Here is an 18,406-nt window from a genome sequence, read left to right as displayed (position 1 = left end):
TCTGGGAACTACTTCCCAAACATCATTCTTTATGATAGACTCATATTCTTTGGTCATAGCATCCTTCCATACTTGATGCTTGACAACATCTGAGAATGACGAAGGCTCATTTTGTATGATCGTGCTCATGATGGTCAGGTATCCTTGATACCTATTAGGTTTCTTACTTTCACGAAAGGTTCCTCGGGGTGCAGCATGTCCTTCAGCATCATCAAGTAACCCCTTAAGCCATGAAGGCCTCTTCCTAGAAGAGGAAGGCTCATATGGAGGAGGATCAATCGGATCCATGGGTTCTTCTACATCAGGCATTGATTCATCATCCTTTTCTTTCGGTTCCCTGGTGTCGGCTTCTTGAGAGCTACTCAAAGTCAGCAGATTTTCCACCTTGCTGAGAGCCATATCTTCGTCAAAGGTGACATCATGACTAATTATGACTTCCCTTTGACCGGCTACATAGATTCTATAGCCTTTAGTATTTTCACCATAGCCCACGAAAATTCCCTTCTTTCCAGATGCTCCCAATTTATTTCTTTTCTCTTTCGGCACATGAAAGTATACAGGGCTTCCAAAATTTTTAAAATGAGAAACATCTGGTTTCTTACCGGTGAATTTTTCTTCAGGAGTCTTGGAACCCAATGCTTGATGAGGGCATCGATTTTGTAAATATACGGCAGTGTTTGCAGCTTCAGCCCATAGAAACTTTGGAAGTCTTTGATCATGTAGCATGGCCCGAACAACTTCCATCATCGTGTGGTTCTTCCTTCCCACCACACCATTCTGCTCAGGAGTATGTGGTGTAGTAGTCTCCTTCTTAATGCCAGCCTCAGATATGCCTGAGTGAACCAACTGTAATACATCGGAGGTCTTGCTTTGGCTTGAGGGGAACGGTCCCCTTTTGAGCTTTCCTTCGACACATCCCGGACATACACCTTCTTTCTCTACTTGGAATTCGGGCATCCCTGTCACCATTTGTTTTACACCAAGTAGAGCTTTGTAATGAAGGTGGGCAAACCTCTGATGCCAAAGTTCGGACTGAAGAGTTGTGTCACAAGACATGACACCTAGCGGACTTCCATAGACCTGATATAATGAATCAACACTAAACCCAAGAGTAAAGGCATCTTTAACATTATTTTTCCATATACATACCTTGCCATTGCTGAAGGTTACCTTGTAGCCTCTGTCTTCCATTGCCAGAATGGACACTAGGTTCCTTTTGAGGTCAGGTGCATTTAATACATCCTAGAATTTCTAGCCTTCTTGAATGCTTGTCCTCTTCCTTGATTCCCAGCTCTCCTCTTACCTTTGCTATTGAATTTGTCATTCCTTTGATTGCCATCAGAGGGATTTTGATCATCATCCTAGTGTGAATACTTTCTATCAGGGCACTTCCTTGCATAGTGACCTGCTACATCGCAGATGAAACATCGTCCTTTTCTTCCACCCTTAGATCCATCCTTTCCTTTTGATTTAGACCCAGAATTATTTCTTCCCTTAGCATGAGAAGAAAAAGCAGTAGGAGGACCTTTAGGCATGGGCATTTCTTGCTCTTCTTCCCTTGTTTCTTCTTGAATGCATCTAGCCATTAATTCCTCGAAACCAGGAATTACATTATAGTTCAAAAGAGTAGTCCTGAACACATACCATTCAAATGGCAATCCTCCAAGAGTTGTAAGTGCCATTTCTCTGTCAGTAATAGTTTCCTCAATAGATAGGAGATCGTTCTTGATCTCGGTGATTCTTAAGAAGTATGCTTGCATACTTTCATCTTTACCCTTCTTGATTTCCCTCAACTTATTTCTAAGAAACAAAACTTGATTTGCATCATTAACTTTAAATCTATGTTGCAGGAAACGTGGCATAGAGGTCCGTTTCCGTATGGAAACGCGTTTGGTACGGCCGTGAAATGCGTTTCCGGCCATACTGCCACGTTTCCTGAAACGGAAACGTGGCCAGTATGGCCGGAAACGTGTTTCAGGGCCATACGACCCACGTTTCCTCATTAACTTGTGTTTTTTTTTTTTTAATTTAATTTGTTTTTTAATTTACTTTTAGGGTATGTTAGTGACTTCTAGATGTGTGTCTAAAGTTATAAAAGTGAATTTTTGCCCTAGTGTTGATATGCAATTCATCAGGAAGTTTGAGGCATATGCAGTTCATGGTAATGTTAAATTCTTAAAGTAAAAGTGATATTCTCCTTTATTTTTCATTTTCATCCTTTTACTTAAATTTTTAACATTACCATGAAATGACTCAGGATGTTTGAGAGTGGTTTCGCCCTCATTGGATTTCATATGGAGAAAGTAGAATTTTAGATCTCACTCAAAATCCAGCAGACTTATTTGTTTTTCAGGATTTCAGGGTTGGGGGGATTGTAATGTTTCCATTGGATTTTATCATGTACTAAGGTATGGAACTTGTATTTAATCAAGAGAATCAAGCCCTCTATGCAAGGGAAACTCCTAATAATCAAGATCATGTAGGGTACTAAGGTATGAAACGTGTATTTAATCAAGAGCACTAAGGTCGTTCGACTATGTAGGAGGAGACTCCCAATACAACAGTGGTCCTTCTAAAGAATGGGATGTGGATGCAGAAAATCCTGATTTGGATCTCTCTCTTGCAGCCTTATAATCTTTATTGTACTTGCAGCTTCATATATTAATATAAATAAAGGCTGATTTTGAGATTTGGATATATAATAAACGTTGCTTTTGCATATTCCGATATTTTTATTCTCATTATGTGATCATTCATGAGTAAATGTGATGTAAATTAAATCTTAATGTTTAAGTGTAATAAATTATAATGTATCATTTATGCTTTATGATTGCACATATATATATATATATATATATATATTCGCGTTTCCCCGTTTCCAAAATTTGGGGAGGTCGCGTTTCGTATCGCTTCCCGTTTCGGAAACTTGTACCCGTTTCCCCGTTTTGTGCAACTTAGCTTTAAATAAACTCACCAGTCTGTCGTAGATTTCCTTGGAGGTGTCTAGATCAGAGATGTAGGCCACCAAGCGCTTGTCGATAGAGTCCCGGATGATCTTCTTTGTTTTGACTTCTCCATGTTTCCATTTGTTCCAGGCAGCAGCAGATGCATTTGATGAAGGCTCAACAATATTGCCTCTTACATGGTCCAGCACTCCTTGATCTTCAAGGGTTAGATCGATAGACATCTTCCATCCGTGATAGTCAGCTTTCTCATGGAGCTTGTCTTCGGCAGGAAAGAGTGTTGAGGACCCCATAGTTCTTTTAGGATAGCCTTGCCAATCTTCTCTTCAATGATTGCTCTTGCTCTTGCTCGGGCTTTGTCTTCACCTCAGCTCTGATACCATGTTAAGTTATGGTATGTTCTATGCTTATAACAATTTACTTCTTTTTCTTATTATATTCCACCGATTAGCAATCACATGTACATAAAGTAAAGTGCAGATAGAACATTAAATGATCGACAGAAAACAAGCCAAGACAAGAGACACAAGATGTGGCAGCTAGCCAGGGACAAACCCCACAATGTGTGGGGAAACCCTTTGATCAAATCTTCTTTTATCTTCAATAATTCAGCAGAGAGAAATAGTACAATAAATATGATTCATATCAGCAGTAGCAAACCCTAGATCAATAGCATCAGCATTAGCGGCTTCATTATCAAACTAGGGCAGACCATATCTCACAAACCGACCGTCGGATTGACTTCATTCCACCACCAAAAGTTTCAGCTTCCAGAGGAGGTTCAGATGAACCTACAGCGCAGTTCAGATGAGGAGATCTTCTAGGCTACGCAAGTCAATCTTTACTTCTGCAGTTGCAGCTTCAGTTTCAGCAGTTTCCGGCTTCAAACTAGGGCAGTCGATATCTTGCAAACCGTTCGTTGGATTGACTTCATTCCACCACCAAAAGTTGCGGCTTTCAGAGGAGGTTCAGATGAACCTACAGCGCAGTTCCAAAGAGGAGATCTTCTAGGCCACGCAAGTCAATCTTTACTTCTGCAGTTGCAGCTTCAAATTCAGCAGTTTCCGGCTTCACATGTGTGAGAGAGAGACCCATTTCAGCGTAGTAGAGAAGAGACTCATTTCTGCGTAGTAGCGAGAGAGAGAGAGATGTGATGAGATGAGTGAGTCTAAATGAGGAAAAGTCCTCTTATATTTATACACAACGTTGGTGGGTGAATAGATGCGACTGTTGGGCTTCTGAGCCTACATGAGTTGTAGGTCGGCTTGATAATAATTCCATAATCAAAATAAATTCATATCTCCATGAATACTTATCAGAATCGGATGATATTTATATAAATCCTACATCTCTCGACGAGAGGAATCTAATAAAAATATTATCAGCCATGAATAAGATGACCCACATGAAGTTTTGCCCTAGTTGCCAATTTTAACACATTGTTGTATCTTATTCTAGTTCTTTCCTTGGCATCTCACAAGCCCTGTTAGATTTTGAGGCAACAAGTCCAATAAAGACAATGCATCCTTGACTTCATTCTTGTTGTAGATGAATATACTGCTAGGAATGTTCTTCACTAGGTTTTGGGTGATTTTAATGTCATTTATGGTGGCTAATTGTTTGTTAGTTTCACATAGTTGGCAAGTGATTTTAATGTCATTTACGGTGGCTAATTGTTTGTTAGTTTCACATAGTTGGCTTTTGCAAAGTATATTCGACATAACTAATCTATGTTTGCTATAGTGATATATTTTAGTTGATTTCTTTTTTTTTTGAAATGCTACTTTTATTAATTCATGGAACAAATAAGTACATCACAGGTTAGAGAGTTACATAATTACATTGCATGAACAATAATGGTAACGGGGAAATCATGCCCTAAAAGAGACAAAAGAGGAAGCATATGCCCCTCTATACTGAGTTTGACTTTCACAATTAAAGCCAACTCCTACATGAAACTTCACAAATCCCCTAAGCTAAAAGGGGAAGGGACCTCCTGAAAAGTAATTTTACATTGTTGTCTAAAGAAATCCAATAACAAGCAACTGTATTGAGTGCCACAATGTTCTATTGCTTCCTTAAATCAGCCAAGTGTTTCCCAAAAGGAACCTTTCCATGAAAGCAAAGCAACGAGGAAGAAGTGATACTCAGCTTGAAACCATGATGGAAAAGACTTTTGCAGTGTGGCATCTACAAAAAACATGTTACACTAGTTCATCCTTGCCACACCCAACACAAACAACATTTGTAACACCAATTTAATGAAGCCTATGCTTGACAACCAACAATTTTTGGGGTGGAAGCCACCCCACACCACCTTTCTAAAAGAGACGTGATTTGCAAATAGACTGGCACCTCGAAAATCAACATGCCACAAGTTCCTTCATCCCCAAATTTTGTTTAGACGGGTGACAATGTCAAAGGTGTGCCTTATCATACTATAAAGATTCTTGGTCACGTAAGTGTAGAAGGACTTCCTATTCCTCCATTGCTAGCCCCTCCAAAATGGTCTTGACCCAAGCAACTACATTTTAAAAAGACAATCACTAGGAATAATGTGAGAAAGGCCCTCTAATATTATTATATTGTTAAAAATAAATTCAAGTCTCTCAATCATGTCATATGTAACTCCCCTCAATTAATGCATATGTTACTCTCTCTCTCTTGATGGATTCATTCCTCTCTCTTTTTAATGCTCTTACGCATCTTACACTCTCTTACACACTTTAATGACTCGTCATAAAAAAATTCCTCTTACAACTCTTTAATGGATAAGTTACACTTCTCTCCTAAGTGCATAAGTTACACTCCTTTCTTTTATGGCATAAGTTACACTCCTATTTTGACATATGTTACTCCTCCTCAAGGCGTGCGTATTGCTCCTCCTTTATGTCAATAATTCATTGACCCTCCTATATATATGTGTCTCATATCATCTCATCTCACCTCACTTACTTGTGCATTGTGAATTCGAATTTGAGAGAGAGTTGGAGAGACTTGGATGAGATTGTGAGAGAGAGAGACTTGTAGAGTAAGAGCAGATTTTGGAGAGCCAAAGTGATTTAGTGTTTGCATCAACCACTGCTATCAAATATATTCTTCAGATTTGGGTGAACTTTTTCATTCTCTAATTGTACTTTGTATTTTTGTTGAACAATTGATTTTTAATAGAAGAAGAATTTGGTGGGGTTTTCCCCTTGTGGGTTTTGCCCTGGTCATTGACCTAACTTCTCTGTGCCTCATTGATTTTTTGGTTGTGTTTCATTGTGCATATGGTTTCTATGGTTTATGTTCTATCTACAAATACATAACTTATTTTGCAACATAAAGAAGTTTTGGATTTAAATGATTGTAACAGCATAGAACATCAAAATTTCAACATGGTATCAGAACTTTGGTGAAGACAAGCTCCAATTACAACTCTCTTTCTATTGAAATATCTCTTGTTGTCTACTCCATTTCCAACTCTCTTTCTACTAGAATATCTTTTTCTATCCGCTCCATTTCCAACGCTCTTTTTGCTAAAATATATTTTGCTGTCCGCTCCATTTGCAGCTCTCTTTCTGCTGAAATATATCTTGCTGTCCGCTCCATTTGCAACTCTCTTTCTGCTGAAATATATCTTGCTGTCCGCTCCATTTGCAACGCTCTTTTGCTGAAATATATCTTGCTGTCCGCTCCATTTGCAGCTCTCTTTTGCTGAAATATCTCTTGCTGTCCGCTCCATTGACATCTCTTTTTTCTGTTCAAATATCTCTTGTTGTCTGCTCCATTTGTAGCTCTTTTTTTTGTTGAAATATCTCTTGTTGTTCCTTCTATTTGCTGCTCATTTTCTGTTGAAATATTTCCTCTTTTATTGCTGAAATTTTACTGTTGAATTTTATAGTCGTAATTTTGTTGTTGAAATTTTGCTGTTGAAATTTTACTGCTGAAATTTTGTTGTTGAAATTTTATTGCTACTGTTCTTCCAAGATTTCAAGGAACCCAAGATATGATAGTAATTAAGGTGTTGCATGTGTTTAATAGTTGCAGTTTTGGTACTTGTTAATGCATGCAAAAGTAAAGAGTAGTTTTATTTCTATTTATGCATGTGCAAGAAAGTGTTGTCTTGAAAATAAGTATAATGCATTGAAGATTATGAACAAATAACTGATAGAAATTAAATGCTAAAGATAGGGCAGTTTTGACTCTTTCACATTATATGAGAATGGTCTTAATCTTATGGGTTTTGGTAATTTTGATATTAAAGTTTACTAACAATAGTGGTTGTAGGTAAGAATCATGACTTTTGCAAAAGATGAGATGAATATTTTCTAAATTAACCTCCTTTGCAACTATCAAAGATGGATTATAACTAATATCATTGCAGACAATGAAGTCAATATGTGTAATTATTATTACATGCCTTCACTCTGGAATCAAAATTTGAAAATCTATATAAAATCAATGGAAGACCTATTTATGCATTGATTCATGATAAGTAATTATCAATATAAACTGTGGCACCAAAAGTTCACTCATCTTCATTATAAAGCATTACGTCATGTGAGAAATATGGTGTTCGAAATTCCTGAGATTAGAGTGGATCATGATGGAGTTTTCAAAGTGGTGATCAAGAAGATGCATTTCTTTTGCCAATGACATATGACTTATGGACAGTGGTAACCTATAGAGGCCAAATCAAGAGGGAGCTGAGAACTTCCTTCAATCCCAAAGTATTTTCAAGTCTTATGTTGTTTTTTTGTGTCACTGTTCTTGTTTAAGATTTATCTTTGTAGATCATTGGTTATTTTTCTTGCATGAGTATTTGTATGATTCGTTCACTATCTTCTTGATGAGAATGTGATCAAGAAAAATAGATCCTGAAGATCATCAGGGTGCAGAATAGTGCAAAAAGAGTAAACTCCAAGAGGAAGCTGGTGCAAGGATAATGAAAGAGCCACTCTCACATCTAGAAAAGAAAGAAATCCCTGCCTCATCACCAGGTATACTTTCATTATGTTTATTTACTTTCCTACTATTGCTCTTGCTCTTGTTCTGGGATCACCAGGTACATTTGATGAATGTGAGAACCAAGTCCTTTGTATCAAGATTGAGGAAGGTCTCGAGCCATCCCATGACTTGAGTGGACATGAAGTGAAGATCATCAGGGTGCAGAATAGTGCAAAAAGAGTAAACTCCAAGAGGAAGCTGGTGGAAGGATAATGAAAGAGCCACTCTCACATCTAGAAAAGAAAGAAATACCTGCCTCATCACCAGGTATACTTTCATTATGTTTATTTACTTTGCTACTATTGCTCTTGCTCTTGTTCTGGGATCAACAGGTACATTTGATGAATGTGAGAACCAAGTCCTTTGTATCAAGATTGAGGAAGGTGTCGAGCCATCCCATGACTTGAGTGGACATGAAGTGGACAAGAGCTCAAGACTTCTACAAAGAAGTTGGAATCAAGAAAGAGACCACTGTATGATATAACCCAGAACAAAATGGGCACTTAAGGATCTTTGACTGCCCTATCTACTTTCATGTGCCAAAGGGAAAGGGTACCAAGCTGGAAGCTTAAGGTAAGAAAGATATTATTGTTGGTTATTGTGAAAATTTTAAAGCTCATAGAATATATGTACCTGGACAAAGAAATATAGAGTTTAGCAGAGATATAACATTTGATGAAGATGCAACTAACACTCCTCCTCCTGCTAATGTTGAAAGACAGGATGATGCCTTGGATGCACAAGAAGATCCCAAGCCTGAACCTAATCTTGCTAATGAACCCATGGATCCCATGGACTACTTGGATCCTTCTCCATGTGCTAGAAAAAGATGATTATGGTTTCGTGACACTTTACTGGATGTTGATAGACATGCTGCTTCAGAGAAAGCAAGAAACCATGCCGACCTAGGAATACGTGGTAACCATGATCAACATTATTTAGGATGAACCATGTACTTTTGAAGAAGTAGTGAAAGATCAAGTGTGGAAAGATGTAATGGCTAAAGAATATGAGTCCATAATTCATAATGATGTATGGGAAGTGATTCCAAGACAACAAGAGGGTTCGCTCAGAAAGAGGGAATAAACTATGATGAAATCTTTGCACCCATTGCCCATTATACAAGCATCTGATTTATTGTGGCTCTAGCTACTTGTCGAGGATGGCCCTTCACCAAATGAATGAGAAGTTTGCTTTTCTGCATGACTTCCTCAAGGAAGAAGTATTTGTGGAGCAACCACAAGGCTTTGAAGTACATGGCCAAAAAACTCATGTGTTCAGACTGAAGAAATCCCTCTATGGTTTGAAGCAAGCTCCAAGAGCTTGGTATGCCTGCATTGGTAGCTTCTTGATGAAGCTTGTTTTTACTAGAAGTAATGTTGATCCAAATCTTTACTTCAAGATAGTCCAAGGTATGCCTTTTGATTTTGGTATTATATGTTTATGATTTATTTCTGACCAGTGGTGAACCTCTTATCCTCCAGTGTAAGGAGTTAGGTTCTTAACTTGAAATAAAATATCTTCATTTGATGCACTACTTTGTGGGTCTTGAATTATGGCAAAGACCTGGGGAGATTTTCCTTTCTCAAGGAAAACATGTTGTCAAGCTATTGGAATGATTTGGTATGACATAATGCAAGTCTATGAATTCTCCAATGGAAATGAATTTCAAGAAGCTATGTGGTGAAGTTGTAGGTCTTGATTTGGCAAATCCTTCTGAGTATCGTCAACTAATTGGGGCACTGATGTTCTTAGTGAACACTAGACCAAACATATGTTTTGCGGTCAATACTTTGAGCGAATATATGATTAAGCCATCACATGCACACTGGATTGTTGCAAAGCATGTGTTGATATACCTACATGGGACCATCAATCTTGGATTGAGATATATTGCTGAAAATGTAAGACTTCATGGATATACTGATGCTAATTGGGTTGATAACTTTGTTGATAGAAAGAGCACTTCTAGGCGCTGCTTTAGCTTGGGATATTCCATGATCTCTTGGATGAGCAGAAAGCAAAAAGTCTGTTGCACTGGGTACAAGGGAAGATGAGTACATTGCAGCTAGAATGGCTAACTATGAGGTAGTATGGCTGAGGAAGCTCTTTGGAGAGCTATTTGAGCAAGTTGCAGACACAACGATTATATATTGTGACAATAAGAGTGGGATTCATCTTGCAGAAAATCCTATGTTCCATGACAAATCCAAGCACATTGAGATAAAAAATCACTATATTCGAGATATGGTGCAGAGAGGAGCAATGATGCTCCATCATATTGTGACTGATGATTAGATAGCTAACATTCTTACCAAGCCTTTACCAAAAGGAAAGTTCTTGGTTTTTAGAGAGCAGCTTGGACTTATGGATGTGACCCTTCCGGGAAGCGGTCACAACTGATCAAGAACACTGAGCTACCTTTCCCCCTGCTAGAGCTCACAGGATTAGGGAATGATGCTAAAAAGCTCCTGAGGATGAGGGACCTCTTGTGTAGTGTGTGCCACAAGAGTAGGCCTCAGTATGCATCTGACCCACAGTCTGGGACGTGGGAAGAGCCACCTATCTGGCCAATAGGTGTAGTGAGACTTGTCTGTGTGACTTGTCTAGGATGTAGGTGTTCCACCACTTGACATTTAATGAGACTTGGATGTGCGAGATCCTTGTCATGTGTTGACAAGTGGATCCCCCCAAGCAGTGATGAGCCTTGGATGTGCGAGATCCTTGTCATGTGTTGATAAGTGGATCCCCCCAAGCAGTGATGAGACTTGGATGTGCGAGATCCTTGTCATGTGTTGACAAGTGGACCCCCCAAGCAGAGATGAGCCTTGGATGTGCGAGATCCTTGTCATGTGTTGACAAGTGGACCCCCCCAAGCAGTGATGAGACTTGGATGTGCGAGATCCTTGCATGTGTTGACAAGTGGACCCCTCGAGCATAGATGAGCCTTGGATGTACAAGATCCTTGTCATGTGTTGACAAGTGGATCCCCCCAAGCAGAGATGAGACTTGGTTGTGCGAGATCCTTGTCATATGTTGGCAAGTGGCATTGCCCCCAAGTGAATATAGGGTGATGGATGAATCTCCCCTATGATGATTCTTCTTCATTAGAGTGAGACATCATTGTTCTAGATGATACATAGTAGAGATGAACAGAGATGAGTAGAGAAATCAAATATCTTTTTTTTGCAAGAAAAAAAATTCCTCCCTAGCTGAGAGGGAGTGTTGAAAATTGGCAGCTCAGGGATGAATTTATAAAAATAAAAAGTCTAAAAATAGAATTTCTAAAAATAGAAAGTCTCAAGTATGACTTTCCAAAAATAGTAAATCACCTTGCATCAATTGGTAATCAAGCATTGTTGATGGAAAATCCCTTTTGATCATCAATCAATCTTAATAGTTCAATTTTGACTTAATCATCAATATTATTATTATTATTTTTATGATATTATTATATTATTAAAAAGAAATTCAAGTCTCTCAATCATGTCATATGTACCTCCCCTCAATTAATTCATATGTTATTCTCTCTCTCTTAATGGATTCATTCCTCTCTTTTTAATGCTCTTACGTATCTTACACTCTTTTACACACTTTAATGACTCGTAATAAAAAGATTCCTCTTACACCTCTTTAATGGATAAGTTACACTTCTCTCCTAAATGCATAAGTTACACTCTACTTTATGGCATAAGTTACACTCCTATTTTGGCATATGTAACTCCTCCTCAAGGCATGTGTATTGCTCTTCCTTTATGTCAATAATTCATTGACCCTCCTATATATATGTGTCTCATATCATCTCACCTCACTTGTGCATTGTGAATTCGAACTTGAGAGAGAGCTGGAGAGACTTGGAGGAGATTGTGAGAGAGAGAGACTTGGAGAGTAAGAGCCGATCTTGGAGAGCCAAAGTGATGCAGTGTTTGCATCAACTACTGCTATCAAATATATTCTTCAGATTTGGGTGAACTTCTTCATTCTCTAATTGTACTTTGTATCTCCATTGAACAATTGATTTCTAATAGAAGAAGAATTTGGTTGGGTTTTCCCCTTGTGGGTTGTGCCCTGGTCATTGATGTAACTTCTTTATGTCTCATTGAGTTCTTGGTTGTTTTTAATTGTGCATATGGTTTATATGGTTTATGTTCTATCTACAATTACTTAACTTATTTTGCAGCATAAAGAAGTTCTGGATTTAAGTGATTGTAACAACATAGAACATCAGAATTTCAACATCATGCCTCTTTAATGCACTGACCACCCATTTGCTGCAAAACCACCCTTTGTGCTCTTATGTTGGGGATTCCCAAACCCCCTTGGCCCCTTACAGTATGTACTCATCACGTGACCTAGAGAAGTTTTCTTTGGGGCATACATGGGGGACTTATCCTTTTCTTCACTTTTGTCTTATATATTTATAATGCTAAGCTTACATATATATTTTTCTTGTAGAAACATCTAACACTCTTTAATTGGATGTAACTTAGATGCTGATTTGTGTTTCAGTCCCAACTTCCATTGACCATTATATTGATCATTTGAGGATATTAAAGTTTAATATAATTTCAATTCCAACTTCAGTTTCCTTGATAAGTTCTGAATTATTCCCATATGTTTATTTTACTAGTTCTGATTTTGTAAAGTTGTATTCATCTATGCATGATAAATATTGTTTTATTTATCTTGAGGAACTAGAAATAAACCAAACACAAAATATATTTAATTTGTAATTGCCTTATATTAGCTTCAGACACAGCAGATACAAGTTTTTCCTTCAATGTTTTAAGAGAAAGAATAGACGAAACAGAGAGAACTTATTTGCCAACATAAAGATCTAGAACATTTACTTTATGGATTTTATGAGTGGTGAAAATGTTATTTTGAGTCTTTATGCTATATTTCATTGGTTGTTATGCAGCAAATATCACCATAAAGATGGCTGCCTATGTGCAGTCTGCAATGCAAAACGACGTAGGCATGAACGTGAAGAAAATGCCCAGCTAGCTAAGAACCAAAGTACAATGGTTGATGGTGATATATCAGAAAAAATGAAGGAAAAGGTGAGTTAGTGGAGCAGCTCTTGGATTACTGCAAATTGCCATTGGAATTTTGTTCAACAAACCTTTTGGCCACTAAATTGGTTTTGCAAGTACAGATTTCCTAGTAACAAGTTTGTGATGCTCTGGATCTCTTTTGGTTCCCAATAACTGTGCAACTCGTAGGTAATTCTGAATGTTAATGTTATCATGTATGCAACTGATCATTTTACTTGCTTTTCCTTAACAAATTTCATAGGTTGAATAGCAGATAGTGTATTTATGTTCTTATATTTGAGCTGGTTAGTAACTTAGCTATTTACATTTCAAGATTGGCAGAAGAAATTTAATAGCCACCTTTTCTTTCATGTTGGTAGGATATCACTAAACAGTAGTACTTGTTCTGCCAGTATCCATGTAAATTACATGGTTTGCAGATCTATTGGTTGTTTGACATCTCCATACACTGACATCCTCAATTCTTGGTCCAGTAGTGTAAATTTTTGGTATGTTCTATGCTTAGAGCAATTTATTTCAATTTTTCCATTTAGCTCAATATCAATTCCAGATTACCAATCACATCAGCATGATAGTAAATTGCAGATAGAACATAAACATAAACATGAGAAAACAAGCCAAGACAAGAGGACACAAGATGTGGTGCCAGCCAGGGACAAACCCCATTGTGGGGAAACCCTTGACCAATTCTTCTTATATATTCTTCAATTGTTCAGCAGAGAGAGAGAGATAGTACATATACATTAGAAGTCAACATTTTGACTTATCAAAATAAGAGCAAAGGTCTTCTTTATGAAGATAACACATGAGGTAGCTGATCTGAACTCAGGCGAAGGCATACTGCTTCAACTGATCCTTCAAGGTGACTCCATCACCATGCTGCACCCATCGCTGTGCTCAATGTTTTTAAAACCGGAACCGGTGACCGGACTGGTCCACCTAATGAACTGGTTTACCGACCGGAACCGGTCTAACTGGGACTAGTTTGGTCTAAACGAACTGGTTTTAAAAAAATACATTAAATAATTAATTTTTAATGAAACGAAACTGTTTTTAAGATTTAAAACCATGATTCCAAGCCAATAGAGACAAAATATGCAAAGTTTGCTCATTTATATACCATGTAAAGGTGAATATATCAAAATGGCATCGAGTGCAATACATATCATCAACAAAATAGCAAAATACATAAGCAATGAGGCTCTAAATGGCATATAAAGTCCAAAAACAATGCTGCAAGCTATGAGGCCATTGGCCTACTACAAGTCTATAGTGTACACATGATCAATCATCAAGTTCATCACCACTACTAGCCACAAGATCATCATCAGGAGATACATAGACATCATCTGGTTCAGAGTCTGAGGATGCCCCAGCCTGATCTGCAACCTCAGTATCAATGCCACCAATAACAATAGAAGTGGACCTAATGGAAGCACAAGTTTGTTGACCTGCATGACTAGTGCCTTCCATTGGTTCTTTGCCTTTCCTTGATGCTGCCACTGATCCTGGTTTTGATGCCACCACATAATCTGCTTCATCCCCCGCTAAAGCCATGTCGATATCAAAATCAGCCTCAAAAGCTGGTTCTTCAGTCTCCTTCACCCATTCTGATGTTGGATCAATATCATCCAACACAATGGGATCTAGATCAGCTGTTTTGCTCATCATTTGGTTCCTCCTCAGTCGAAGGTTGTATTGCACGAAAACAAGATCATTTAACCATTTTTGTTCCAAACAATTTCTCTTCTTTATGTGTATGCACTAAAAAGCAGACCAATTGCGCTCACAACCTGAAGCACTACAAGTTTGACTAAGGACTCTAAATGCAAACCTTTGCAATTAAGGACACTGGCCACCAAATGACTCCCACCAATGTGCTGCAAAGAAAAAGACATTAATTAGTAACTTAGTTTATAATTTGAATTGTAAAGAACATAAACAATTTTAACTTGAAAAGAAAAACAAATTGGAAATTGGAATTGCTTACCTGGTTGGTCCACATCTCTTGCCATCTTTGCCAAGTTTTTGCCAAAGGTACCACCTGCCATAGTGAAAACAGTGAGTTGTCTATGTATTTCCAACTGGTCTGCATGGGTAGGGACCATGCGCTCCAAGCAATCAATCAATCCAGCTCTGACCTCCCCATCATGTAGATCTCCTAGCCGATTTTTATAATGATACTTTGGGTTCAAAAAAGACCCAGCTGCATGTATAGGACAATGGAGCAGGAATAACCTTGTATAATGGACATTGCAGAGATTGAAGGATTAGACATTCTCGGCATATCTATTTTAGCATACAAATCTACCTAGACATATCACAATTGCACAGCTAGTGATCTCGACATACCTGTGAGGATCTCAACTGAATGGAGTAGCAAAGATCTAGGACAAAGGCACAGTGTCAATGGATCTCGCATAGCAGTCTTGGCATCAAGGCCTTGGTGATACTCCTGTAGAAGTCTAGACTCTAGACAAAGAACAACAGTGATAGAACCTCTCTCTCGGCCTAATAAGATTGATGTTAGACGTTGTCTCAATCACATACATATATATATATATATATATATATATATATATATATATATATATATATATATATATATATATATATATATATATATATATATATATATACACTACAATTGTGGCACAATAACAAAGCCGCAGAAATGATCATTCTCAGAGGATACAATCCCTGCATAACAAAGAGCCACAGTAACCATTATAGTCTCGGAATAAATGAGACAGTAAGGACCTCAGTATAGTGAGGAATAGTATCTCATCTCGGTGGATCTATTTCTTAACAGTCAATGTATATATATATGTAATGGAAAGATCTTCGGATCCCTCACTATCTTTACATGATCTCACTGTCTCGGTGTAAGAAAGATCACAATGATCCTGCAGTCATGGAATACACTCTCGCATGATCACAGTCAACATGATGGTCTAGAGTACAGTGATGAAGGTAGGATAAAACAGCTATCATGGCTGTCATAATGAAGTTCTCAGTGCATCATTAAAAAAATCGAACCTTAAAAAATTCGTTAAAATTCACCTTTAGGTTCGTTGAGGTTCGAGTTCGTTCAGGTTCGACTTGAGGTTCGAATTTCAGGTTCGGCGAACCTGAACGAATTTCAATTTTTTTTTTCAGGTTCGCCGAATTAGGTTCGCCGAACCCTGTGACATAGCATATAGGGCTTGGTGCTCTTGATTAAATGCCAATCACATACCCTGATACATGATATAATCTAATGAAATGGCACAATCCCATTGATCCTGAATTCCTGAAAATTGTTACAGTCCACTGAATTTTGAATAGGATATGAAATTCTATTTTCTCCATATGAAGTCCGATGAGGCTAGAACCACTCTCAAACATCTTGAGTCATTGCATGGTAATGTTAAAAATTTAAGTAAAAGGATGAAAATGAAAGATAAAGGAGAATGCCACTTTTACTTTTAAGAATTTAACATTACCATGAGGGGGCATCCAGGAAGCATCTAAGGAGCATCAAGGGAGCACCTTGGGAGTGTCCGAGAAGCCCCAACCCAACTTAAGTCAAAGAAAAAAAATTAGAACCTCGTGGAACCACGAGTCTCCCTACGGATTCACTTGGATCCATGTCCAATCCGTCGCGGATCTGCGGTTCGGAAATCCAGAATTGCAGATCAGGTTGGCACGGTTTTGAATTTCTAGGAACTGTCTTTGCCGACCCGATTTGTTGTTCTAGATTTCCCAATTGCGGATTCGACAACAGGTACCCCACAGATCTATATGGGATGCAGTTCTCGGTTTGGATCCTTCGCGGGGGGGGGGCATTTCGTGCAACATTGGTCAGGAATATGGGCATTTCAAGAGAGATTGTCCGAAACTCAAAAAGGACAACAAGAAAAGGAAAGAAAGAATTGAAGCCCATATCATCGAAGAAGTAGAAGAACCTGATGAGAAGAAATCTATGAAGGAAGCAATAGATATTCACTATTAAGGTCTCTCAGGTACATAGCAAGGAAATGTAGAAGGTGAAAAGGCCTCTACTATGATTAAGAGATTACTATCAAGAGAGAAGCGTCGTAAGTACGATAGCGTGCATCATATTAGGAGATGGCATCATATTAGAAGCACACGATTGGAGAAAGAGCTTATGGCATCATTATAGAAGCTTGAAAGGATAGCTGAAGTAAAAGTCTACATGGTTGTAGCAGTCATAATGATAGTAGCTCATACCGAAGTAGTAATATGATTGGAAGAAATTCATCTAGCATAGAAAGAAATCATCATACATCATCTATAAGAAGGAGCATTTGCAGGGATGAGGATAATCAAGATCCTCCATTGGAATCTTCATTAGAAGGTTCACTTCTACTTAGAAAAAGCAAGTGTCTCGCTGGTGTACTACATTCCACCTTGTGTGGGATCTTTTGTTTAGAAGGATGATGGTATGATGACAAAGGAGTACAACATGTCAAGTACTTTCAAGCAAGGAAAGGAAGCTGCCAAAGGAGGTCTAGATGACCAAAAGGAGAAAAGAGGTATGTATGCATGTATTTGATAGATTAAGTCATGTCATCATATAGTTGCAGATAACATGGGTGAATGCTCTATCTCATGAGCATGATCGAAAAACAAGGATCTCTTCCTTTAGAAAGATGCATGAAGGCATATACCTTGAACTAGTTCACATATTGATAAAATGAAGTCAACATAATATGTCCTCATATGGAATATGAGGTAGTTGACAAGATGAAGGAACTATGTATGGAAGTTCCTAGGGAACAATATGTGAAGAAAGGAAGGAGAGTCTGTGAAAGATGCAACTATGGTCATGTAAGATAAGATAAGTGATCAACATCCAATGACTAAAAGAATTGGCTATGATATCTCCATAGAAAGGATATGAAGACTTTGATAAAGTCTGTAAAGAAAAGAGACCCTTGACATTGAAAGTCTTGGAGATATATTTATGAATGTGTAGGATGTTGATGTTGCAAGAAGCAAATGTCATGATGAAAGGCCATCACAAAAGGTAACTTTGATTTGATGTTCATTTTTTATTTTTGAGCAACTTCTGAATGGGTTGATACATGGCTATCGAAAGAGAGTTGTAGTTGTCACCTACAACTAGCACTCATGTGGTTGGATGGAAGATCCTGAAGGAAACATGACTTGGAGGAGGTAGCTGTATGAAGAGAAGCCATATGTGGACTGGAAGACCACTTTCTGATGAAAAGGATGACATGACTATATTCCTTTTATAAGAATGAGTTGGTTGTCCCTGGTTAAGAGGGAGTGACAGATATGGTTCTCTACTTCATGTGTCATGCACTAGACCAGGACTAACAACCGTGAGTCGTAGTGAAGGCCATGAGGAGAGATAGACACATCATT

At 38.1% G+C, this 18,406-nt stretch overlaps 1 protein-coding gene across 3 annotated transcripts in view; it reads left to right on the top strand.

Annotated features, from left to right (window-relative positions):
• The window catches only part of LOC149181171 (uncharacterized), a 209,038-nt gene that overhangs the window by 142,342 nt on the left and 48,290 nt on the right, over positions 1–18,406 (top strand). For all 3 annotated transcript variants that reach the window (XM_089416479.1, XM_089416478.1, XM_089416480.1), the window contains exon 8: positions 12,877–13,018. In XM_089416479.1, the coding sequence (XP_089272605.1) occupies positions 12,877–13,018 (142 nt within the window). The remainder of the gene's footprint in view (positions 1–12,876; positions 13,019–18,406) is intronic.

This window comes from Pinus tabuliformis, chromosome 3_2, assembly GCF_031772625.1.
Source record: "Pinus tabuliformis cultivar Carrire ecotype Pingquan chromosome 3_2, CPIR1, whole genome shotgun sequence".
Taxonomy (NCBI): Eukaryota; Viridiplantae; Streptophyta; class Pinopsida; order Pinales; family Pinaceae; genus Pinus; species Pinus tabuliformis.
Note: the sequence above shows the minus strand (reverse complement) of the source record. Positions and strands in the feature narration are given on the sequence as shown.